The sequence below is a fragment of the Polistes canadensis genome, unplaced genomic scaffold (assembly GCF_001313835.1).
Source record: "Polistes canadensis isolate GaletaPanama2010 unplaced genomic scaffold, ASM131383v1 scaffold_37, whole genome shotgun sequence".
Taxonomy (NCBI): Eukaryota; Metazoa; Arthropoda; class Insecta; order Hymenoptera; family Vespidae; genus Polistes; species Polistes canadensis.
In genome coordinates this window covers 688,729-707,428 of record NW_014569584.1, presented here as the reverse complement: position 1 = coordinate 707,428, position 18,700 = coordinate 688,729, and the positions used below count along the sequence as shown (strand labels likewise).

The following is an 18,700-nucleotide window of genomic DNA, read 5'->3' as shown; positions in this document are numbered from 1 at the left end:
TGATCACGTGACATAATGCTAAATTTCCAATGATAAGCGAGATTTACATTATTTATATTTATTCTGATTTCCGGTTAGATGTCTTCTACTTCATAATACATTTTTATTTTATACCCAAGTAATTATTGTAATAATCGTTCAAACATGGTTATAATGCCGAGAGAATCAGCTAAAGTTATTTCCGCATATGCAAAAGATGTTTTTATAGAAGACGAAGGTGTAAAAGCACTTGCCTACAAGGTAAGTAAACAGCAACAAGTTATGTACATTATGTATCTGTTTGTTTTATTACATTGTCATATATATATAAAAGTGCATATTAACACTTTTCTTCCATTCTTATTTTTAAATAAAAACTGAGCTTTAACTGAATTCATTGTTTCAGGTTTTGGAAGAGCTTAAAGAAAAAAAAATAGATATTAATAATTTTTCACAATGTGAATTTCATCCTAAATGCTCTGACCCTACAGCCATTGACTGGATATTCGTGTTGGATTTATTAAATTTTTCATTTTGGACCGAAGACAATGCCAATAAATGGAAAGTCAACGGACAGACTGGATATTTTGCAATGTGTGCTGCTATTCAAAGAGCTATAAATGTAAGTTCATGCGCTCTTTCTTAGATATCAAGTATTTACATTTAATTAATTTTATTCCTAATTATTTTTTTGTTTATTTTCATCAACATTTAAACATTAAATTTGGATTTTTTGGCATCTGCATTTGTCCTTCTGTAATATTTCCGGTGATTCTTTTTCTTCTGATTTTGTTACAGCGATTGTTGGTATAACAGGTTTTTCTTTTAATTCTGGTTTTGCTTCCTCTTTCCTTAATTTATCTGTTAATTTCTCTCTTCCAGATTTTTTCTTTTCTTGTCTTTTTGTCTTCTTTTTTTTCGAGTATTTTGATATTTTTGATATTTCCTTACGTTCAATAAGTTCTTTCTTTTTCTGTTATATGTATATATGTGTAAATGTTTTTAGAAAGATATTTATTTATCTAACATATAGCTTAATGATTAAAAAGAAACTGAGAGTTAAGCATTAATACATTTGCTTATACGTTTTTTATGATAAATCTACATAATTATAAACTTTGGTATCAAATTAATTCAAACTTACCTGTGCTTGTTTGTCTTTTGAAAGAGTCAAGCGAGTTTCAAATGTGTGTGACAATTTCCTAGTTTCATTTACTGACTTCTGGTAAACATACAATTTATATAGATGGATGTATTAAGCAAGCAAACAATTTAAATTTCACCTGTTTGTCATTGTACAACGTACAACAAATTCTTTCTCTTCCTCTTGGTAAACGCCGGGCCATATAACATTGTACAAACATTTTCATTTTTTGTAAAAGTTCTACAAATATCAGAATATTAGTCATTTATATTTATCATTAGTCATATTCGAGTTACTATATAAAATAGAAATAATGTTTAGATTGAAATTCCCCATACTATCCATTCGTCCTCTCTCCTTTCCTATCTTTTCATTATACTTCTTTATAAATTTTGCGCGTTGAGTATTCATATAATCGAATAGAAACTGTTCTTTTTCAATTTCTTTTCTTTGCAATTCATGTCTTAGTTTCCATCTAAAATATAATTGATATATACCGTACAAATATAAAGTAATCATTCAATAATTTTTTACCATCACTTACTTCTCTTCAATGGCCATAGTCTTTTGCTCTTGATCATGTTTCAATCTCGCTTCTCTAGCTTTCTTACGCATATGTTCTTTCTTACGCCAATCTACAAACGTATGAATTTTTTTTTGCTCTTGAATTTCAGTCGCTAACTTTTGTTTTTGTTTTATATTGTCTGAACGAGCCTTTGCTCTTGCAGCACGCATCATTTGATCTTGACGTTTTGTTATTTGTAATAATTTCATTCTTTTAATTAATTTTTTCGCTTTTTCTCTTTGCGCTCTAATTTTTGCTTCCTCTTCCAATTTATGTGCTGTCCATATTTTCTTACGTGCCTCTATTAGTCTTTCTCTTCTCTTTAATCTAAAATCATTACAAATATGAATAAAATTGAAACAAGAAAAAAGCAGCCTTCCTTTATTTAGAAAATCTTACTTATTCACTTCATTTTGTGCTTGTTCTTCAGCATATTCTAATTCTCGTTTTTCATGAGCAATGCACGTTCTTTTTCTTAATTCACGTTTAATACTATCAGTGTGTAAATTTCTTAAATATTTTCTGTACATGTTATAATCCTTTAAAGAACATTTTCCTTCCAAATTACGTGTAATTAATCCAGCTTTCAATAAATGCTGAATATTATTCGTTTTTGAAAAAAATGGTACCAAATGTTCATCGTGCAATGCATCGTATGTGAATTTGATTTCATAACAATATGGATCATTTAAATTAAACTCTGCATCCGATGAACTGGTCCACAATTTTTTCCCTATTTTACGTCGTGTAAAGTTATAGGCACCTTCTGGTCCAGGTACCATTGGAATCTTAGATTCTAAAGGCATTACCTTCCATTTTGGTAGTCCAAAATTAGGAATAGCACCCTTTGGTTTGGGAATACTTTCAATTACTTTATCCAAAGCTCTAATTAAATTATACAAATTTTTTAAGCTTTTTAATATTTATTTATACTTTTAATTTTATTCTATCATAATCTACTTACGTTGGTTTTTTAAGACTTATTATATCAATAATATTGCAAGTCCGTACCATTATGTGTTTAATTAAAAATGACAATATATAAATTTAAATATCTATGTTAATGAATTTGGATAATGTTCTAATCATCAAATGTCATTTTAATATTTACTACTGGAATGAATATAGCTGTCATATATTTATATTTGTTCACTTTTGTTTTTCTTACATTTTCATTAGTAAATTATTATTGTTAGGTATTTGTCGACTAATATTTACCTATTAATTACGTATTTTTATAAAAATGATTCCTTATCTTATTACTTTATATTGGCTGTTTTATTAATTATCATTATTATCTTCTAAATTATTTGTGTGTGATAACTTCTATATGCATATATAATACGTATAACAGGAGGGTACACCTATAATAGATCCTAAGTACTATTCAGAAATAACTAAAAATGAACTTGAAGTAATCTTTCGAAGTGATGATAACAATACTAATATTCCTCTTATAAATGAAAGAGTAAGAGTTCTACATCAAGCTGGAGAAGTACTATTAAACAAATATAAAGGTACAGTTTTCAAATATTTTCGTAATATCATTAATAATAACATTTGTTTTCATAATATAGGTACATTCGTCGAATGTATAAAATCCTGTTCAGGCTCGGCAAAAAAATTATTAAAACTCATTGTTACTGATTTTCATTCTTTTCAAGATGAAGCACAATTCCAAACATATAAAAGTAAGTTATATCGCGTAAATTCGAAGATGATCTATATATAATATTATAATGGATTATAAAAAAATAATATATTTACCGTTATTTATTTTAGTTAGTTTTTATAAAAGGGCTCAGATTTTAATCGGTGATATTTGGGCTTGCTTTAAGGGGAAAAAATATGGTGATTTTTATGATATTGATTTTCTTACCATGTTTGCGGATTATCGAATTCCTCAAGTTCTCGTTCATTTTGGTGCTCTCAGATATAGTAATCCCTTGTTAAGTAAACTTCAGTCAGGTGAGTTTCTTTATCGTACTTATTATTAGTTTAATATATAACAGGTATGTGTTTTTTATAAACACTGTCCATTCATAAATTATAATACACATGTTTTCGTTGTTCTTTAAATACTGAGTTTATGCAGGCTTAGAGTTGGAATCGGGAAGTGTTGAAGAAATAGAAATCCGTGGATGTTCGATAGAAGTTATTGAGCGTGTTAATAACGAAGTTAGACATTTAATAGATTCTTATAGTGATTTACGTTTGAAGGAAAGTGATATTAATTGTATCTTAATCGATCATTTTTTGTGGGACTATCGTCGAGAACACGCCGAAGAGTTAGAGGACATACCATTTCATAAAACTAGAAGTATCTATTATTAATTTCCTTCTTTTAAGTGATATACATTATGTTTATTTTTATGAATTTTGTTATATTATATTTAATCATTAATTATCTTATTTAAATAAAAAAAAAATATATATATGTATATATTTTAGTGCAATGCATTATATTGTATAAATTAAGTTAAAGCAATGCGCGTGTACTTAATGAAATTTGATACAAATAATACATTTACTGAACTTCAACTTTCGCAAGACTAATGATATACATATATATATTTAATAACAAATGTCTGTGCAATCATACACACACGTGTTTGTGCACGTTTACTAAATTAATAATAAATATTTTACAAATATATTTTTATCTCGTGTATAATAAAATTGAACTTTATATTCATCAATGACGATTATTTAATATTTAACATTAAAAATTCAACAATATGTACAAAATGATGCTCTTTATTAAAGAGAGTTTATCCTGGAAATGGAACAGTGTGTATATATATATGAATCATAAAAGAAATTAATTACAATATTATCTTCTTTGGCTAATGACATATTATTATTCATGTCATTTGGCACAAATTTAATCACATAAGTAATTATCAGAGACTGATTCAAAGTAACTTTACAATTAATCCTTTTTTTTTTTTTTTTAACATATTCCGTTAACACATTCTTGCACGTGGTAAGGATGGTAACTTCCTTTTTTTATTAATATGAACGTATAATTCTTTCTATCGTTTCAATACGACGCCTTCATCGTGCTTTTTACTTATATAAAATTATGACTGGTCTGCGGGAAACGCAATTCTAATAGAAGTGTATAAAATAGTGTTGTATATATTATTAAAAATTACATTACGTATATATATATATATATTTTTTTTTTATTTTATAGTTAAGAATTAAAAATCATCGCCATGGCGACGCAATAGTGTGCCTTTTTATTCAATTTCAAAGTCCATCGTCATAAACTTTTAACTTCGCCTTTGCATTTGTTCCCAAAATTTGATATTAGATTTCAACTTACCCGGGGCTATTACGTTAATATCTTTCAACGAATGATCCCTTTTAGCTTGTACTATTTCCGATTGATTTTCCCGGTCATTAGATTGTTCCATGGTGACATGACTAGCCGGTGGTGAAGTTACTTTGTAAGGAATTTGTCGTAAGCCTTCCCGAAATTGTTTCGAAAGAGACCTGGCTGTTAAACTATGCATCTGCCTGGGTGTCTCGATTATTTGTAATTCTGGTGTTACACATCTCTCGTTATGCGCTGTATTGGATTTTGCAGTCTACAAACAAAAATATCTTATTGAAGAAGATAAAAATATTCGTAATAAAAAAGGAACTAATTTGTTGCCCGGAAAATTTCAACCGATTTATAAAATATATACAAAATAAGTTATCTTACTCGTGGTGCAGGAGTTGGAGCGATTATCGTTGGCTTGTTAAAAGCTTCGGCCAATCTTCTAACCGATGGCATAGGAAGTTTGTTTTCTCCAATATTTTTCAAGTTTATTTTTTCTTCGGAAGAATCCACTTCGTGATTTCCATTCGATAATTTCTCCGTAGATAAATCCTTTTCCTCCACGTCTATTTCCGAATTAACATTCGACGAGCCACTATCATTCCCAACATCAACTCCTAAGTTCTTATCCTTTGAATCATTCATAACGTTTTCTTCCTCACTGTCGACGTCTTTAGAATCCCCATTTGTATCTTCATAATATTCACTATTCGCAATATTAGGAACCGATGTAGCAGAAGTCATCACTGTATTGAAAAAGTTGTGATCAGCTTGTTCGCAAAGTTCATTAAGAGTTCCAGTACTTTGCGTGAGATTTGAATCATTAGAACATTGTCTTTCAAAATGATCTTGATCGTCAAAATTACGATGATCCCTGAAATGACCGAGATTCGATTTCTTTGCCATCCTAACAATCCTTGGCTTGATATCAACACCATTGATCTGATTATGCGATTGCGTACGACGCAACCCACCATCGTAACCGAATGATTTAAGATTGAGTTTGTTCACAACCCTTAGCGGTCTCGTTGACTTTACATTTTCTTTTTTATTCGAATCAAAATCGTTTTCAAAACCGTAAGCCTTTAAATCGATTCGTCGTATCATTTTCTGCTTGTCGCTCTGAATATAAGATTTTTGGGTTTCGAAGATCCCACAATTGTTATCCTGATTGTTCAGTCTCGCGTTTATCTCGTTTTTACTATTTTTACGTTCGTTTTCTAAAAGATCTACTTTTTGATCGTTCCATGATTTTTGACGTTTCATTGGAGAAACATCGTTTTTCTTCTTTTCCGTGTATTCATCTTTCGTGCTTTCTTCCGTGGAAGAATTAGAATTGTTCCTTCGCCATTTTTCCGTTCTCGATTTGGGTGAATCGTATGCCATGTCCTTGTCGAAGTTTTCTTCATTCTGAAACAAATGAAAATGAATCATTATGCAATGTTACAAAATTGATATTTTTTTTTTCAAACCAAACATATAACAAATTTTTCATTAAGTATTTTATATATATACAAGTTAGTTTTCATCGTGAAGTCATGCATATGGTACTACTGTAGATACAAATATTTTTAATTAGATCATATCTCGTATTCTTAGAATGAAGCAAATCGGAAGCCTATACCCAGATATCGTGTGCAGTGTTAGGAGAGCGAAGTTCATTTTTTTTTTAGTTTTAATAAATCTTGCAAGAAGTAATCAATTAAATTGATAATCGAGACGAGTATATTTATATTCATTTTGTGTTACCCTTACGATAAAAATCAGCGTGATTAAGTTACTCAAAAGTTTCGTTCCTTTGAGATAAAAAGAAATAAAATCCAAGAATATAAATTGGGGTTAGTTGTTAGTTAAACGAAGAACAACGCATATGAAACAAACTTGAATTTTTTTTAAAGTTTACTTACCAATTTATTTTATCACAGCTTTCATGCATATGCAGTGCGAATAGAGTGTTGCTTTGTATAATATCAAATTAATATAGAGACAGCAAGTTTCACAGTTTATCAGTGACTCTTACAGACAAATTGGTGCAGAACTATATATATATACACTGTTATATACAATATAATTAATAAATTATTATTATTACTATTATAACTTTTTACATCTACGATACACGTACGCGCATAAACAGAAGAATCAATCGAGTATATTCGATTTGCTGAAAATAACGATGCATTAATAACCGACACCTAAAAGCATGCAATTTTAAACAGAACAAAAAAAATAGATATTAAATAAATAATATATTTAAATTATTTTAAGGGGTCTACACAATAATACATATTTAAAGTCAGATATAGTTAATCCCTTCGTTTTACTCCCAATTAATTATTAAGTATTCGTAACTAAATTATAAGTGAGATCATAAGATGTACGATTAGGTAAACGCTACACCATATATTCCTGAGATAAATAACATAAATAAAATTAAACAAAATAAAACTTTCCAACAATAACAAATTTTTAACTAAAAAGAACGGTAATGGCATATCTTAATTGTTAATTTTAAGTTTGAGAAAAAACTGACAACATTTTGGCATAAATTTCTTTGGAATAGACTATTCGTTAACGATTCCTTGAATACGAGATATTTAAACATAAATGGACTCTTTAAGTGTGGCTGTTTTGTTTCAAGTACTGTCGATTAACTTTGATAAAACTTTGATATAAAAATACTTATTAAATTACTTACTTATTAATGTAATTAATAAAAAAATGTTAAATTGTTACCAAATCGTAATATTACTTAGGCTTCTTATACCTAATATTTTATTAGTGGAATTATCTTTACATTTCTTTTTACGAGAATTCGAATTTTTAAGCTCTTTCAACGTCTTAAAATTTCGTTCGATAACTTGTGGCACAACAGGCGGTTCTAATTTCAAATTTCCTTCCTCCGAAGAACGTGAATGTTGTCTTAATAATTTACCTTTAGTATAATTAATCTTTCTTATTTTGTTTTTCTTTGATAAATCTAAAGAGTGATATGAAGTAAGATTATTCGACGATAATGATTTCCAATTACGCAAAGTATCGTTAATCAAATTATTCCTGTTTTCGTATTTATTATCTTCTATGCTCTCTACTCTGTTTTGTCTTTTGAGAACTCTCTTACGCCTATTTTTAATATTGGAATTAGCATTTAAAAATCGCGTGGAATCTCTATCATTCGATTTGAATTTATATTCAAGCGATCTAGTTTCCAAGTGTTCATCCTCGTCCAACCAATCGTCCTCATCGATAATTTCGTCCTTTTTTACTTCTTCCAATTTATTTTCATTAATTATACTTTTATTCGCGGAATGATTAGCTTTAGATCCTGTAATTATTTGTATCGTTGGTCTTAATTTAATTTTACTGTAATTTTGTATTTTTCTACCGTCGATTTTTTTATTCCTTTTAATCCCACCGAAAGTTTGAAATTTCATATTGACAAAATCGGGTGACCCAAAGAAGAAATTATCTTCGACTACGTCGTCTTTGTAATTAATTGAACGATCTCGTTGATAGATAACTGAATTTCTTATTCCACCAAAAGTATGATATTTGTAATTAAACATATTAAGATATCTCTTGTTATTAGTTGAAATTATTTGATTTTCCCTGACATTTATTTCGTCTTTTGTACAGGATAATTTATCCGAATAATATTCGATCGAATCCATACCGGAATCACGATCATTTGAATTAGAACCGATTGGTAAACATTCTTTCTGATAACGTTGATATAATGGATTCATTTTCACATTGTTGATAACGATCGTATCATTTAGAAAATTGTTTGATATCTCGTTTGTCCATAAATCGTTAATTGTTTCAACTTGATCCTTGATACATGTTTGATCATCGATCACGAATATATTTTTGTTTGATTCCTCGGTAATTGAGTTTGATTCGTCGAAATTTTCGTGAGATTCCAAACGCAGCAGAGGATTGATAGCAAAATTAGGACTTGCGTGTCGATCGCGATAACTCCGTCTAGATAGGCTACCGTGTAAGGAAGCCTCTTCGAACTTTCCAAGTTCGAAACTCACCTGTTGTTCTTGGTCAGTCCCTGTGGTCGAATTTGAACGTTGCGACAATGCACTACCAGGCCTGCTCGATGCGGACGTTGTTGGTGATTTTCGTATCTTGTCACCGGTTGCTGATCTTGCGTTATTGATGTAGTAATCTCTGCCAAATCTATTAATTGAAAGATTCATTAAAAATCAAATTTTTATTCAAATATGACATTAATCAAAATTTGACTATTACCGTTTAATATCTGGTTCATTAGGTTCTAAAACAAGATCAGTTCCATTGCTTAACGGTAACTCGGTATTCATTCTAAAGTGAATAAAATAATAAGTGACGAAAACGAATTGAGGATTATTTAAATAATTATATTAATTCATTTCGAGATAATTTATATATACCCTGGCATATCTGCGGATCTTCTGCTATATTGTCTTTCTAAAAGTCTTTTTTTAATGCTCTTCTCACTGTAAGGATTATTTTCAATAGGTGCAGCATTTTCCCATTTCTTATGTTCTCTTTCAGCGATTGTACCTATTAGATTACATAAATACATATAATATATGTAATACACTAAATGGTATAATCAAATATGTCATTTGATTTTGATTACCTGGACGTGGTGGTGTAGACAATTGTATATCTTTCTCGGCTGTTTTCTCTAAAGACGAATAAGAAACTGAATCAACTTTGACGCTTGCCACAGCTTCTCGGCCCTTGCTACACAGAGGAATGTTGATATGCGTTATTTATTATCACGTCATTAGAAAAAAAAAATTCTTTGTTCGATATAAAGTCTCTCAAAAATCTATATAACATTTAAAAAGTTACTATGAAAAATAAACGAAAGTTTGTTATCGAAATTTACGAGATAACATAAGACTATCGCGAAATATTTGAAAATAATTAACATATTATTCAATTTAATTCTTATGTCATCTCTTAATTGCAATGACAGGAAATTCAATAGTTCATTTGATAAAATGTACAAAATGACAATTCTTAAGGAAAAGTAAAAGTAATGAGATATCGAACTTACTATGTTTCTTCTTTGGACGACAAATTTGATGTTAATTCGATATCGTTTACCGTAGTTCCTAACACTTCGTCATTTTGTAACACGTAGATCTCATCTTTCGTTAAACTATCCAAATGTCTCTGCGTTGCTGTATCATAATGTTCAGTATATTCACTTTCTTGCTGAGCTCCATCTTCAACTAAAATAAATCGTACGAATAATAAAAGAGACATTATTTAATTGGTATAATCTGAATTTTAAAAAATGATTAAATAATTTTACTTATAGTATATGATAACATTGGATCACCATAACGTAGATACTTACAATGCACTTCTTCTTTAGAATAAACGTTTAGCGAATACAACGTTGTTTTATCTTCTTCACCATTGATATCCTGATCAATGATTTTATTCTTATTGTCGCCCAAAGATTTCAAATTGACCTTCTCGTTCAAATCTACCACGTCGTTAGGAATAACTTCAAGATTATTTTCTAACATTGACGATTTCATTGACTGAGTCGGTATCTTTGGCACATCCGGTGAGGTGATGTCCTTTTGAGACTGAAGTAATCGGATATCCGTTCTTTGTATTTCAGTCTTCGAATCTACTATGTGTTCGTATTCCGATCTTGTATCAAACTTTTGATCATTTATTTCTATATTATAATTCATGTCTTCCTTTTCGATATTATTATTGTTGTTCAAAGAATTCATAAGATGTTTTTTATCTTTCTGAATAACTTCGTTCTTTCCTATATTTATTATATTTTCGGTGCATTTAACATCGCCTTTAGACAATTGATTAGTTTTATTTTGATAATCCAATGATGTTTCGATAAATTCATAATTATTTTTCATTGAATGAAAATCTTGAATATCCTTACGAACATTTGTTTCATTTTCATTGAAACTTTCAACAATTTCGCATTCTGATATTCTCGGTGATCTTGGCACAACGTTATTGATAGCTTCTAAGAGTTCCTTTTCGATTTCTTCATCGGATTGAGCCGATGAACATTCAGAAAGATCAGACGTATCCTCAGCATCCTTATCACCGATCAATGCTTTAAAATCGGCGCTGGAGCTTGGTACCAGCATGGCAACAGGATCCGATTGAATCGGTACTCTTTTCTTTTGAAATAACCAATTTTCTTCCCAGGATTGGAACGGTGCTACGAGATCAACATGAGCCGTTGATTCATCCTCTTCATTTTGACTTTCGTCGGATGATTCCTGAGAAGCTGGATAATAGTAATAACAAAAAAAGAACATTTCTATAGATTAAAAGAATATGTAAAAAGTAATCAGATCAGTTTATAAGTTCGTTCGTATTTGAATCGTATTTAAATAAAAATCTTTTTAAAAATTAGATTATTTTTTTCATTCAATACGATACCAAATCACATAGAACAACCAAATACAATCGAATTTAACGACTGATCTAATAATCGTTCACTGTCGCGTGCAATTAAATTACTTACGATCGATGATATCCATACCAAGCTCCGGAAATGGCACACGACGAACATTTGTGATGTGTAGACCATTTTTTACACATTCCGGAGGATCTTCATCGGACGTGTACGTAGTTGTAACCTCTTCTATTCGTTCCTCTATCTAAAAAATACATATCAATATATTTGAAAGAATTCATGCAGTTCAAAATGTTTAATTCAACCGAGTCACCAAGGTTAAATGTATACTTTAATTCTCATATTAAGTTATACTGCTCATTACATATTAAATAGATGCGTCATTTCAGAAAAACCTATCGATTCATTAATATTTAAACGCGTTGTATGATGATTATTACTTTCTTCAATGTTCAAAATACGTTCGAAAATGTTGCTATAAATTTAAATAATGACTATTTTAACTATCTAACGATTCTAATAGCCATTAAATTATTCTTATAAATAGCTTGGTAAAAAGTCTTGACCAGTTAGCTATCATTGACGTAAGTGTATATGCATGAACGTATTATACATAAATATAGGAAACGAATGGAATAACGATTGTTCGTTTTATATAACTAAATCGTTGAATATTCTAACGGATAATTTTGTACATACCTATAAAGCATGGAAAAAATATGGTAAAAGTTCATAGATCTATTAACTACACTCGTGTACATCATCATATATTTTCCAAGACGTTCAGTTAATAAGCAATTACTTGTAATCCAATTACATACCGTAAGGGATAATGGCTCTTGACGATTTCGTGAATGCCTCGCACGCACTTTTACACTGCAATCGCTGCTACATTCGTCCTGAGATAAGGGCTCCAAACTACTACTACCTTCTTCGACACCTTCATCGAGACCTAACTCAGTTTCACCTAAAATAATAAATACATTAATCCTCATATTTATACCATACGTTTAATACTAGTTTAATATAGCGTATAAAAAAAAGAAATCTAAGATAATCATTTCTTAGATCTAGCTAAGATAGTTAAGTATAATCATTCTTTATGTCAATCACAGGAAACGTACTTTCCGCTTTGGCCGAAGGCTTTTCGTGCAGAACGTTGCTATTTCCATCGATTTGTTCTTTTTGAAATTTTTCGATGACCTAGAATGAATGTATAGATATCATTTCAATTGAAAGCATTGCATTTAATAAAGGAAAAAAAGAAAAGAAACTAATTGTAAGTTTTTTGCTCACTTTGTTCAATATCGCAGTGGCGAGAAGATCTTCGTAACTGTGCTCTGAAATATTACACTCGTCGTGCGTCCTTGAATTATCGGCGGTCGAGTCAGAAAGACCAGGTAATTTTTTGGCCTCTTCTACGGCTCGTCCAACGAGTTCGCGAAGTGCCGAATGTGCCATTGTTGGCGAATCCGTCGATGGTTTGTCTGGAACAACGACAAAAAACGTTTTCTCCTTAATAAATACATTCTATTATATCAGTTTGTTTGATTTTCCTTAAAGGCAATTTTTTCCCCTATTTTTGAATATTTTTCAACGGAAGTATGAAAATGAAACGGACGAAAGGCAAAAAAATCTCATCGAGTTTCGAGATACTGTTAACTCGTATATGGTTACGTGATTATGTATATTAACTGCTATGTCATAATCTACTTGCCTCGTATTGAACTATGCGTATATATATACGCATATATTTGAATGAAAAAAAACAAGCCTGACCGTTTGACATTTTTCGTCGAAAGTGTCAGTGCGTAGCAGATACTGCGAAGTTAGTTTCCAAAGAGAGTTAGTATGGAAGATAAGAAATTGAGCGATTAAAGTTGTAGGGAAAAGCGATTGATGGATACATACATGCATATGCACTTCTTTTAGCTAGCACTTTCTTTTAAATCGGCCAAGTCATGCCGATAATGGTACGAATAGAGAAGTCTTGTTTTGCAGTAGCAAGTTTAAAAGTCTAACATAAGTCAAAGAAGAAGAAGAAGAAGAAGAAGAATGATTTCACCTGCGTCAGCGTGTGCGCCAACGTGCATGCCAGCCAGCCGGCGGCCTTGCCGTTGATTCCTCAGCATCATTTGTCCTCTCTTTCTATCTGAACATTGAGTTTCTCAGTGAAATTCACGATCGATCGACCTCCTGAACTCTTTCCACGGGAAACGACGAGTAACGATAGACGGACGGCCTTTTACAAGGTCGCACGTGAACGTCGAGATCAGAATACGATTAGAAGAATATTCTTATTGTACGAAAGTAATCAGAAGAAAATTTCATATCTTTCACGCTCGTTAGATTCTAACTAAGCTCAAGTTCATTACTGATGTGTGAATTAAATATTTTAATCAAATAGATATATATGGAATATGAAGGAAAATGAGAAAACTGTGTCGTCTCTCTAAATGTTCATTCCTCGGATACGTTCGATCACCTGACAGACGGCGACGTACTTTCTAACCCTGATCTCTCGGCCAGAAGGTGAAGGTCATCTACAGTTATTTCCCTTCTCTCTATTGCTACTTGATAGCCGTCGTAAATATTATATTCATTATCGATGCTGTTATAAACCAATGCGAATGATTTAGCTTTTAACGAAGCATCCACCTAATCTTATTGCGATTACGAACATACGGAATATTCTCCGTCCTCTTCTTTCGTGATTATTTATATTTTGTGATAGTCGATTCATAAAAAAAAAAAAAAGATTCTTATTTTATACATCGTTCAGGTACTTATTAGCTTTTACTTTCCTTGTCAGAAGCAATCGTTCGTGGGGAATTCTAATTAAACGGTATGCGTTTCTTCGGGTAATATCATCGTCCGACTACGTCAATTGTCTTCGTTTTTCTCTTTTCGCAAGGAAACAAACATAAACGTGGAAAGTACTGTAGGCCTAGCATAATCCTTTTCTATTTTATCATCTTCAAAAAGATACGAATCTTCGATCGATTGTAATAAAAGGACATCGTTCATGTGAATCATCGTGATCCAATCGAATTTGCATACAAATATACAATTCCTTTTATTATTCTGTTTGCTTAATTAATTCTTTTACAGAGAGAGAGAGAGAGAGAGAGAGAGAGAGAGAGCGCCGCGTGTATCTAAGTAATCAAGTATAATAATGAACGTTTTTAATTTCAAAGAAAAAAAAAGAAAAGAAGATTGAACAAACGTAATATTTCATGATGAAATATCGTATTAAATGAAACCGAGACGTTCCCCGTTTTGATACTTGACGTTTCAAAGAAGGATGCGTCGCAAGAAAGATAATTGCACCTTTCTTGCAATGAAAATAAATTAAAGGAGTGGGCCCAAGTGAAAAAAAAAAACAGAAAAAGAGAAAACTCACTTAGAATTCATTCCGAAATTTATTTTAATTTACTTTAAATACCTCCCCAGCTTAATGTTATACGAAACGTAACCCGATGATGTAACAGTATCATAGTGATTATTGAATTATACTATATATACATATATATGTATATACGTAACGATTTAACGAGAAGGATTTCTACGATACTTCGTATTCGTTGGTCTACGTTCATTCTACTTTGAATCCAAAATTCTTCTTCGAAAGCCTAAACTTGTATAAATAAAAGAGGAAAATAAAAAAAAAAACAGGCATTATTCGACGAATTCACATTTGAACTTGAAGAGAAGCAGGTCAACGGAAATTGCGAACCGTTGTATAAAAGAGAATAATGTCGTTCTTTCTTTTTTTTCATCTCTCTTTCTCTTTCTCTTTCTCCACCCATCCCGTGTTAACGATTTCACGCGATAAATTAACCATCGGAATGCGAATATGTTACTCTGAACTAGTTTTAACCGAGAAGGTAAAAGGAGGGGTAAGAGTAGGGGTAGGGATAAGGGTAGGGAAGAACATTCCAGGTGGATGAAACAAAATCAAAGATAATAAAGCATTTTTTCTTGGACGTCCCTTTTACTTACAGGTTACGTTTTACTCGGATAACAAGAATAACGATAGTTAATTACGAAAGATGCCACGGCCAAAGTTTCTTCAATGCTAACTTTGTTCATGGATCGAATCGTGAGATAAGCTCGGATAGTAATGTAACCGTTGCTAACATTACGAGCGTTTTGTTAAGTGCTCGATGTCGATTACGACGAATCGTTTATCGATAACGATAACAAAAACTTACTATAATCATCTAAACTAACGTAGATACGTAGTAAACCTATATTTAATATAAAACAACTTCCTATATTTAATCCAAGAGTAATTCAAGAATCGATTTCAGATTAAAAAGGTTCGAGTACCACAACTTTACTTATAAATTTTCTAAACGATAGTACTCGAACGTGATCGATTATTTAAAAAAAAAAAAGAAAAAAAAATATAAAAACTTATTTATGAAATGACGATTACTAGGCATTTACATGTATAACTTATCAGTTACGAGAACAAAGTTTGAATATAATGTAACAGATGAGGTATTTTTCTTTCTGCAAAATCGTTGGTACAAATAGTAATATGTCAAGAAGGTGAACTGTGCCAAGGATATGTGAACTATTCGTATGTAACAATTTATGTATATATGTATATACATATTACATATGTATAATCGCTTGCGATAAAAATAAGCAAGCATTACGCACGGAAAGGAAACGTGTTCGTTCGTAACATCTTTGAAACGACACACAGAATGATTTATTTATTCACTTATTTATTTATTTATTTATTTACCATTTCTTTTGAGGGTGATCAAAACGTAGATGAAATAAAGGATGATTAGCCCGCCAAAAAGGGTCCACATCTCTCCGATTATTTCCAACGACATTTGACGTACCTTTCAAGTCACATTGCAGATAGGTAAACGCGGAATTAGGGTTTTTTCACTGTTCTTTTTTTTTTTGTTTCACTCTCTCATACTTGTTTTCTTATATTTGTTTTTCTCCCGAAGACATTTGTCGAGTCTCTTTATCGATCACGTATATTCGATCGCAACTAACATGTCCTGTTTAAATAAAATGATATACATACGTCAAGTAAAGCCAAATTTGATTCGAATGAAATTATTTATAAAAAGAAAAAATAACACTGCCACGAGGTATAGAAAATCATGTTTGAACCAAGTCCGTGCTCATATTCCGTTTATTTAATCGTATTAACTCGCTTCACCAATTTCTTCTGATAATATTTCGAGACGATTTAACGTACTATCTCATCGTGATTATCAAAGACACCTTTAATCTGCACACATTGTAACGTAATAAATGATTTGTATTCGAACAATGTCTTACTTTTATGTACGCGACCATTCTTCCAGAATATTTTCAATCGCATTAGAAATAAGTTAACTCGGTTTTATGACTTTCTCAATTCTCAGAATCCAAATTAATGAAAGGTTCTTACGTTAATGTATTTTAAATGGAAAAAAAAAAACAGAATCGCTTGTCGTTACCTGCTCGTTCGAAACTTTATTACTTTTTTTTTGATCGCCACAAATAAGCACCTAACGTTATTAGAAACTTATCGAATACGTATGAAAGTTTGATAAGTTTGAAAAAAAAACTAACATTTAAATGAAAAAATAACGAACGAAATACGTCTTATAGGTACGTGGTATTTAAATAATTCAATTAAATTTCCTCGAAAAGTATTTCAACAGATTGAATTAAACGGACACGAGGAAGGAAAATTTTATCGAATCACTGTGCACATGACGTTTGTGAATATTTATATATTCAATTTTTTATATTACACACTATCGTAACACGTGTCTAGGAACGATCTTTGAACTCTCATTTAAATAATTATTCTTACTTTGAAAAATAATCATTCGAATGATACTTCCTCGACCTTTATATACTTTTTCATTATTTTCTTCGCGCGAGCGTCAGTGCAATAAGAAAAAAATTAATTACTTTTAATAGATTGTCGGATCCCCGAGCGTTTTATCTAGAAAAATAATATAAAAAAAATATTTAATGAGTCTCTATTATCTCGTTGCAAGGTCTCAATCTTAATATTAAAATTTTCACGATGTTTGTCTTTGATGATCGTTGTAGAAATTATCGTCGATCAATGATACGTTCATCTATCGAACACGATTACAATAATCATTAATTAATGTTCGCAAAGATTTCTTTTATAAAACAAATAAAACGTTTATCTCTCCAAAAAGAGATAGAAAATTCTCTCGTAGAAACTCTTTCCGAGAATTTAAACAATCGAGTCTAGTTAAATATTTTCTCTCTCTAAAGATGCCCGTATAACTTTCGTTTCTTCTTTCAATGGAAAAAGAATCTTCTTATGTCAGTCTAACTAATAATAAGTATAGAAATATATACTGTTCATTCCGATTCCTCATTGGCAGATTAAAAGACATTAACTTAATTTGAATAAAATCGAAGAAACGAAAAATGTTATTTTGTTTAAATCACAGAAACGTCACCTTACAAAATACCACACCGAGGTTGTAAGTAATGTCAACAAAAAAATCCCTTCTCGAAAAAGAAATTCGGAGGAGAAAATCGAAGGTCTCGAGGAAAAATAATATAAAGGATTATTTATGTTTAAACTCGCGAGAGACGAACGTAAACGCTTGCCACCGAGCGACTGATTGTGCGAAATACTTTGGCAAAGCAACGACGTGATATGCGAACGACGCATACCCCACATGCGACGCCTTCTTCCGTACGGCTTCCTTTTACATTAGTGGGGAGAAGAGAAGAAAGTTTTTTTTTTAAGGAGTCGCTGCTGCGTTTTCTAAATTCGCGCCCAACTTTTTATTTCCCTTTTTTTCCTTTTTTGTTCTTTCTATACGCGAACGCGTCGGAACATTCGTTTCAACGAAAAATGTTTCATGAAAAGGAGACGACATACATTTGCCTTTACACATTCATATAAATCTATGGCCTTTCTAATACCTTTCTAATCAATCCTATTCCTTTATCGGATCGATATTTTTTTTTTATACATTTTTATTGATTAGTATTTACGATAAAATATCTAATGTCATTGCTTATTTATTGGGTCAGTAATTTTATACGCTTTTTCATCAGTATTTATAATAAAATATTAATTACCGATATTTCATTCTTTTGCAATTACAACAAGTAAACAATATTTTATTAATGCGGGTTCTAAAATCAATCGTTTCGATGTAAAAAAAACTTTTATTAATTATAAACGTTCGATATATTGTAAACGAATCTCTTGGCAACATATTGAACGTACACACAAAAATT

General features: G+C 30.9%; 3 protein-coding genes across 12 annotated transcripts in view; 1 reads left to right on the top strand and 2 right to left on the bottom strand.

The window, feature by feature from the left end:
• Positions 1-45: 45 nt before the first annotated feature.
• On the top strand, positions 46-4,073 carry LOC106784533 (UPF0553 protein C9orf64 homolog). The gene is made up of 6 exons (XM_014744201.1): positions 46-240; positions 386-601; positions 3,043-3,205; positions 3,266-3,379; positions 3,471-3,656; positions 3,784-4,073. Exons 1-6 carry the CDS (start codon positions 145-147, stop codon positions 4,020-4,022), a joined length of 1,014 nt encoding a protein of 337 aa, XP_014599687.1. The 5' UTR covers positions 46-144; the 3' UTR covers positions 4,023-4,073.
• Positions 1,013-2,564, bottom strand: LOC106784532 (fibrous sheath-interacting protein 2). The gene is made up of 5 exons (XM_014744200.1): positions 2,088-2,564; positions 1,668-2,015; positions 1,462-1,598; positions 1,263-1,363; positions 1,013-1,201 (listed from the first exon to the last, which is right to left on the bottom strand). The coding sequence occupies exons 1-5, from the start codon at positions 2,492-2,494 to the stop codon at positions 1,109-1,111; spliced, it is 1,086 nt and encodes a 361-aa protein (XP_014599686.1). The 5' UTR covers positions 2,495-2,564; the 3' UTR covers positions 1,013-1,108.
• Positions 4,074-4,353: 280 nt separating the features above from the next.
• Positions 4,354-18,700, bottom strand: part of LOC106784531 (myb-like protein X) — a 29,565-nt gene continuing 15,218 nt past the window's right edge. For 5 of the 10 annotated variants that reach the window (XM_014744189.1, XM_014744190.1, XM_014744192.1 and 2 more), the window contains 12 exons: positions 12,731-12,921; positions 12,559-12,637; positions 12,256-12,401; positions 11,543-11,678; positions 10,385-11,302; positions 10,079-10,256; positions 9,653-9,759; positions 9,441-9,573; positions 9,280-9,351; positions 9,060-9,207; positions 5,404-6,429; positions 4,355-5,284 (listed from right to left, as the gene is read on the bottom strand). In XM_014744189.1, coding sequence (XP_014599675.1) covers positions 4,967-5,284; positions 5,404-6,429; positions 9,060-9,207; positions 9,280-9,351; positions 9,441-9,573; positions 9,653-9,759; positions 10,079-10,256; positions 10,385-11,302; positions 11,543-11,678; positions 12,256-12,401; positions 12,559-12,637; positions 12,731-12,921 — 3,452 coding nt within the window. In that variant the 3' untranslated portion in view covers positions 4,355-4,966. Of the gene's footprint in view, positions 5,285-5,403; positions 6,430-9,059; positions 9,208-9,279; positions 9,352-9,440; positions 9,574-9,652; positions 9,760-10,078; positions 10,257-10,384; positions 11,303-11,542; positions 11,679-12,255; positions 12,402-12,558; positions 12,638-12,730; positions 12,922-13,499; positions 13,585-16,193; positions 16,465-17,904; positions 18,307-18,700 lie in introns of those variants that run through there. The other 5 variants (XM_014744197.1, XM_014744199.1, XM_014744198.1 and 2 more) reach the window with 5 other exon arrangements.

Excerpts from the sequence above, each read along its gene's own strand:
- LOC106784533 (XM_014744201.1), top strand. The coding sequence starts at position 145 with ATGGTTATAATGCCGAGAGAATCAGCTAAAGTTATTTCCGCATATGCA. Across the intron at positions 602-3,042 it reads CTATTCAAAGAGCTATAAAT|GAGGGTACACCTATAATAGA; the intron begins GTAAGTTCATGC and ends TACGTATAACAG. Across the intron at positions 3,206-3,265 it reads ACTATTAAACAAATATAAAG|GTACATTCGTCGAATGTATA; the intron begins GTACAGTTTTCA and ends TTCATAATATAG.
- LOC106784532 (XM_014744200.1), bottom strand. The coding sequence starts at position 2,494 with ATGCCTTTAGAATCTAAGATTCCAATGGTACCTGGACCAGAAGGTGCC. Across the intron at positions 1,364-1,461 it reads GGAGAGAGGACGAATGGATA|AACTTTTACAAAAAATGAAA; the intron begins GTATGGGGAATT and ends TGATATTTGTAG. Across the intron at positions 1,202-1,262 it reads CGTTGTACAATGACAAACAG|AAGTCAGTAAATGAAACTAG; the intron begins GTGAAATTTAAA and ends TATGTTTACCAG.